This window comes from Poecilia reticulata, linkage group LG15 (assembly GCF_000633615.1).
Source record: "Poecilia reticulata strain Guanapo linkage group LG15, Guppy_female_1.0+MT, whole genome shotgun sequence".
NCBI classification, from domain to species: Eukaryota; Metazoa; Chordata; class Actinopteri; order Cyprinodontiformes; family Poeciliidae; genus Poecilia; species Poecilia reticulata.
Window position 1 is genome coordinate 3,811,102 of NC_024345.1, and position 6,874 is coordinate 3,817,975.

At 40.5% G+C, this 6,874-nt stretch overlaps 1 protein-coding gene across 22 annotated transcripts in view; it reads left to right on the forward strand.

The window, feature by feature from the left end:
• The window catches only part of camk2g2 (calcium/calmodulin-dependent protein kinase (CaM kinase) II gamma 2), a 62,600-nt gene that overhangs the window by 19,104 nt on the left and 36,622 nt on the right, over nucleotides 1–6,874 (forward strand). For all 22 annotated transcript variants that reach the window (XM_017309026.1, XM_008428756.2, XM_008428757.2 and 19 more), the window contains exons 3-4: nucleotides 3,255–3,314; nucleotides 5,997–6,051. In XM_017309026.1, coding sequence (XP_017164515.1) covers nucleotides 3,255–3,314; nucleotides 5,997–6,051 — 115 coding nt within the window. The remainder of the gene's footprint in view (nucleotides 1–3,254; nucleotides 3,315–5,996; nucleotides 6,052–6,874) is intronic.

Below are 6,874 nucleotides of genomic sequence, written 5' to 3' on the forward strand. Positions count from 1 at the left end.
TTGTTATGTTACCATAATAATAGCACCGCTAAATATCGTGATAAAACTTTCGATCCATGCCGCCCACGCTGGTTGATGACTGTTACGGCCAGTGGCCTTGTGTATGTTTTCTTTTCCTTTTTTGTACCATCGGCAGCTTATAATCAAGTTGACTCCACTTGGAAGTGGATGCAGCCCAGCCTTCCTGTGCCACTCCCTGAGGCCTACAGCGATTGGCTCATCAATTGCCAGCTCCACCAATCCCTGAAGAGGCCTCCCCTTTAAAAACCAAGGACTTCCTGGGAGAAGGCGCGGCTGATCCTTTGTTTAGACAGCTTGCCACTTTGGGTGTTTGTTTTTTTTTGTTTTTTTTTTTTTGACTGCTGTAAACTTGATAGCTTGTGTAACTCGCTTTGTCTCTGTGGGGGATTTTTGTATTTTGGCTACAGATTTGAAGTTTGTTTTTGTTTAACCTGTATGGAAAGTCCATTTTTGTTTGGTTAAGATATTTGGTTTACAATCCTGATTGTTTTGTGGATTTTGTCTTATTTAGTACAATTTTGTTGCAAGTCCCTACCTTTTGATTATTGTTAATTTTTACCTTTTTATTTTTTTTGTCAAAACCCAAACAATAAACTTCTAAATTGTTAAAACCTTACCACCTAGGTTTCTTTAATGTTACTTCCCTTTCCCCTGGCCGAGCCGGGTCGTAACGATGACGATCCGAGCGTGAGACCTTGACGAAGCTGCAAACTGACAGTCTGAATGTTTATCTGCCGGCGGTGACGGGCATGATGGGGAATATATCAAAACCTCGTCCACTGACACTGGAAATGAATCCAAAGCCTGAATAGTTCTTTCTACAGTGGGTTTGGTGTTTGCTCTGGGAATTGCTTGTGTATCGTGTGTCTGCCTCCCTGCAGGCAGAGGTTAATTCATGTACACCAGGGAGGGGCAGGGGTCGTTTTTCAGAAAACCAATGCAGGCTGAGAGATGGCATCTATTCATCTATCTTGTGCTGTGTTCTGCTTGAAGCGTCTAGATGAGATAAGCGGCGGGCGGGGCGGATAAATGAATACCATCATTTACCACGCCTTTGATCATTACTCAGGCCTCCTGGGCTAAATGCTGCGCACAATTTACCCCTCTGTTCATGAAAAAAGAAGACGTGTATCTACATGGGTATTGATGTTGGGTGTGACTGTGTTGGTTTGTGCTTTTAGGATTTTTCTTTACAGGGTCCAGACTCTTTCTACATCTAAACTTGGTCTGCACCTCTTGAATGTCACTTATGTTAGAAATGTTCTAATTAATTTTCCTTCGTTTATCTCAGGTTGTCTGCTGCTTTTATGCTGAGCTGCAGGCTCGGGCAGTTTTAGTTAACTCCTAAGTGATTCTTCTGTTTTCTAATTACTCTCTGTTGGTTATTTTTGATCCACAAATAGCATTCATTTGGCTTCTGTCACAGTTTGCCTTTTTCTCTCTCTCTCTCTCTCTTTCTATAGAATTGGTCCCTTTAAAGGCGGTTTGTGTTCTCCAACTAAAATATCTGACTGTAGTGTTTCTGCACAGCCAGCTGCCAGGAATGTTTGCCATCACACGCAGAATAAAGCTGTCATCTTAGGCCGGTGATAAAGAATAGTCCTATTTTTACAGGCACGTCTGATTTCTAAGAATACGAGCAACCAAAATAGTCCTTTATGGTTCTGAGAAAAGGGTTGTGAAATGTCTGCAAAGAGCTTTGATTGCTCATCCTCTGAGCGCACTGGCCTAATCAAACCTTGCTTCCATGTGTGAGGTCTGAACAAAAGCGTGCGTAGGGCGCTAAATAGAGCCGGTTTGCGTGTGCACGTCTCAGGAAGTTATGCAGCTTATCGGTCTAGCAGTTGTTTCTGGGGGTACTCTGTTGTTTCTCTTCCTGATTTTTTTGGCTGAAACTTGCAGTTGGTTTTGGCATCAGAGTTCGCAAGAAATGCATCAATGTGCTAAACATGTTTAACGTCTGGTTTAGCTTTTATGTATTCAGTGACAAACCTTTCGTGTTTAAACAAGTTGCCAACTCAGAAAATACATTTTGGAAGCATATCTTCCATACTGACACATTTTGAGTCAAAAACAGAATTTGGGATGGGGTTTTTTYTTTTTYTTTTTTTTTTTTTTTTTTTTTTTTTTTTTTTTKYTTTGTCGTACATATGAAAATAAAGTTTCATCCACTGGCTTTGTATGTTTAGTTGAAGGAACCAGTTTCTTGTTTCATTTGACTCAGAAGTTGAAATGTCCAACCTAGAGCGATGTCAATAAAGTCTTGAGTTCCAGGTGAGAAGTGAAAACCCAGACTCTATTTGATATTTGGGGGTGAAATGTTTATTTTGTCATTTCTGCACCTTCTCTGCGTCATACGAGGAGAGAGTCTGACTCGTTCATAGCCTTCAAACCGGTGTGCAGAAATCAGAAGTACATGAATATTTTTGGTCGGGGGGCAAAGGGGAGGATTAGGTCTGTTCAGGCATGTGAGCTCATGTGCCGCCTGCGTCGGAGAGCAGCAGCTGCTTCCTGACAAGACGGGCATGACGAACTTGACCTCTGACGGTCGGCCATGCCATCCATCCACTGTCTGTTTTAAAACCAATCTGTCTGCACGCATGGACTTTCTCATGTCATTAGAATCATTAAGTGGACAGTGATTAGATTAGAGCAGGGCCCATCGGACTCATTTCACTAAGTGCATAAAGCCTGCGCTGGTATTGTGTGTGTGTGTGTTTGAGTGACCCCTATACGTTACGTGTCGCCATCTGTTTGTGACGGAGCTGCTGCCTCTTCTGCTTTTTTGTGCTGTGTTAGTTCTTTCATGTGAAGTTGTCGGATTTGTTTGTGATGCTCAAATGACAAGTTTAATGGGACGGGGAATAAATGGAACTTCAGAGTTCGCTCTTGATTTTTACATATTAGTCTCTTCAAGAAACAAATGTTCACATATAAGGTAATTCTTTTACTTGAGAGCAATATGAGCGAAGAAATCAGTGAAAAGTGATACGAGAGAAGACTGTTTTCAATTTACTGTTCAGCGAGTGTGAGATGCTGCTGTGTTTACTTCATCTTATTGCATTGTGCTGTTTAAGGCTGACGCATTAAGAGACTTTCCAAGAAGTGTTGCTTTTTCTTTGTTGGGATTCTAGCCATCTGTAACCGGAGTGGAAAAAAAAAAGTGTAACTTAATAGCTGGATCCGACTGGATCTAATTTTTTCTCTACTCTTTTTTTCCTTTTTGACCACAGATCATCAGAAACTGGAGCGAGAGGCCAGGATTTGTCGAATGCTCAAACATCCAAACATAGGTGAGTCCCCGCCGACGAGCTAAAGATGTGCAGCATAACGATGCTTACTGACCAGTTTTCAAGATTTATGTCAAGTTTTTTGTAGACCTACAAATTCACAATCCTTGTAAGTTTTGGCTCGCCTCTTTCATCGTTTTAGTTTTTCTATTTGATAACAGAATTTATGGTAATATTAAAGAAATTCAGTCACTTAATTTTGCCTGTACAACTAACCTTAGAGTCTTGTGTGGGAGTTTTGGTCTGGCATGTTTCACTGCGAAACTCTTCTGACAAAAATGTTTGAAGTTAAAACCGAGTACTATGCAGAGGTATTCATACTCTTTCGACTTTATCCCATTTGGTTCTGCCTTACACTTCAGTGTTTGGTCTTGAGATCATTTTAATAGGTCAGAATAAAATCAGTGTCTGGGGGGAAAAAAATCATACAGTTTTGAAGAATTGTTTTACAAATAAAAATCTAAAAAATGTGGTGTGCCTTTTTTTTTTTAAATTAGCTGCTTGCTGTTTTCCCTTTGTGGTGTGTGACAAACTTCTTGAAGCTTCCTCTTTCTGATTATTTCTGCCTCTTTATTTTTGGATAAAATCAGATTTTATGTAGAGATCTTTAGAGAGAAGGGAGTGCCACACTTTTTCAGATTTCTCCAATGACGTGCCACTTGGTGGTGTTTAAAAAAAATCCTATAAAAATTAAAGGTTGTGATTTCAATTAAACAGAAGGTGAAAAAGGCAAGTGTGTGAGGTATATGGATACTATTAATCTTTAAAACCCCCAAACTCAAACTTTTTTTGTTTTGCCATTTGTAGAGGACCAACCGTACAACGGCCGCAGTTAGATCCAACCCAAATCAATGCAATAGTTCAGAACTGGACCGAGTTGATCAAGAGTGAGATTATTAGGTATCATCAATCCTCATTCCAGTATTTCATTAATATGCCTCATGTCTTGCTAAAGAAAAGCGCAGTGGAGCCCGTGATCAGACACGGCTCAGTCCTGTGTTGTCGGTCCGACGTGGATGTGAAAACCCTCAGTTTCTCGTTTCATCTGGAACCCCTGCGGTTGTCGTTTCACATCCCAAACTGCGCGCGGGAGAACAGAGCAGAAACAAAAGCATTGTTGAGTTCGGCTCTGGCGCTAACTGGGTGATAGTCAAACCAGCTGCTTCCCTGTCGGGTTTCTCTTTGGGATATTTGCATGCGACAGCTGGCCAGCAGCCGCTTCCAGTTCAGACGACTCCAATGAGCCGCAGAGTTTCTAAACGGCGCTGACATCTTGTGCCTTGTGTCTAAACCTTAATCTCGCTAATCTCATTAGTAGCACACTTTATATCCACCAGCGTCCTTTACGTTGCACGGCTTCGAAAACGTAGAAAGCCGGGGTCACCTGCCGAAGCGCAAAGTGCCAGGAAACTCCTGTGTCGTCAAACACAGGGATATGCGCTACCTATTCCCAGGGAATTGCCTCGAAAGGTCACCTGACCTTTTTCCTCTGTTGCCGTGGGAAATGCAAACAAAAGGCAGGGGTCGTTTGGAAAGAGGAAGGAAATGAGCGTTTGTTTGACATAGCATGTAGTTCTTATCACAGCATGTAGCGCCGTGCGAACCCGACCTGTTGGAGGCCGGGTTTCATTGGTCTCTCTTCATCGGCTTAGAGTACACTACATTTTTAAACCTGCACATTGCGTTGAATTAAAAATTGGATGGACTGACAGTGAAATTTAGTTTTGCTTGTAAAGCTATGACACTTTGGAAATCTCCTGTCTAACTCGTCCAGCTTCCCTAGAGGTACTGAAATCCGAAACAGAACGGACGAGTTTCAGTCTAACTTGACATTTAATGTCGCCATCTTCACCACTAAAAGCAGCACTGTTCCACTGCTAAACATGCTGGGACCATTCCCAACATGATTTCAGCCTATCACAGCTGCTCTTCCTTCAAGAACACATTCAGTAAATCTTGCATAACCACGTTGTGCTTCTGGAATCCCAGTCAACTCTGCTTTTGCTTTTTTATTCTTCTGGTGTCCTTCACCTGGGTTGCTTTATTTAATCTTTTTTTTACTAAAAGATTTCCCAGTTGGTTGTGTTTTTTTGATCGTTTTTAATTTTTTTCCAGGGCTTGTCTTTGACATCCGCCTTCGCCTCCTCAGTCTCTGATTGTAACAAGCTTGCCATGGCAATAACAGCAACAGCCTGTTGTCGTTTTGATGGAAACTCGACTGAAGTCATTCACTGTCATTATAGGCGTTTTATCCAGATATAGACTGAACAGATTAATGCCAGAATGGGCATCGCTTATGAAGCGTGAAAGGTGTATCGTCAGTATTGTGGTGTAATTTTAAACTAGCTGCACCTAAACCGTAGGCGTCGCTAATGAAACTTTTTATACAGTAGAAAAGACTCCAAAGGAGAAACTCTAGTCCAGATACCCAAATAGTCGAATTTGTGGCAGTTTGTTTTTTCTTTTCAATAAGTGTTATTAATACAACACGGCTCCTTCTTATGTGCACAAGAAATCTTGTAGTCATAACCTCTGACCCGGCTGTCTGTCTGAAACTTTCGGTTCATTGAGGTTCATTGAGTACATTGAGGTTTGCTTTATAGAAGCTAATTAGCGTTAGCGGAGCTTTCTGATCCAGCTAACTGCCTCTTAATTAAAGACTCTCTCTCTCTTTCTGCCTCTCAGTGCGACTCCATGAAAGCATTGCAGAGGAAGGCTTCCATTACCTCGTCTTTGACCTGTAAGTAAATCTAATTAGAGCACCCACACTCGCTCACACGCCATGCTTTCTGCTCCAGCCGCATTTCTAAATAACAGCTGCACGACAGGGTTTTTTTTGTTGTTGTTGTTTTAAATCTTAGTGCTAGTATAGCTTCTAGTTTTATCTTCATGTAATAGTGCTCTGCTTCTGGTACTTTTACTATATGTTTCACAAAGCTGCGTTTCTCTGACATGATTGCTTAATTCGTCAAAATTAGTCGGTTTAGGTGTAAATTCATTTTTTTACTTTTACCAACATGTTTTTTTTTTTCCTGACTGGAAGTGGCCCCTGCAGGAATCTTGACTTGAATCTGAAGGAGTCTGTGGAAGGAGCTTAATATTAGGGTGATGGTAAAGAGGCTTTCCAGCTTCAAGATTCATCATCTAAATACTAATAAAACGTGCAAAAAGCTGGTTAGAGATTGGAGAAAAAAAAAAAAAGCTTTCTTTGCCGAAATGCTAATGAGAATTTTTCCATCGGTTATCCAAAAGGATAGAAATCATTTTTGACTTTTTTTTTTTTTACAAATAAAATGTAAACAAAACAAAAGTATTATGTTGAGAAACAATCTGCTCGATTGAATGAGAATACTTTTAAATTTAAATCGGTTACGGGTATGAATAATTTTGAGCTTAATTACTGCATGCAATATCTTGTATAACTCTGGCAGGTGTAAACTGTAAATTATTGATTTAAAGTGGAAGTAAATTTGAAGCATGTTTTTCAAATTGAATAAAATAGGCTCATCAGTATTGGATTTTAGATCATTTTTAAAGCAGAATTATTTGGGTTTTTCTTTATA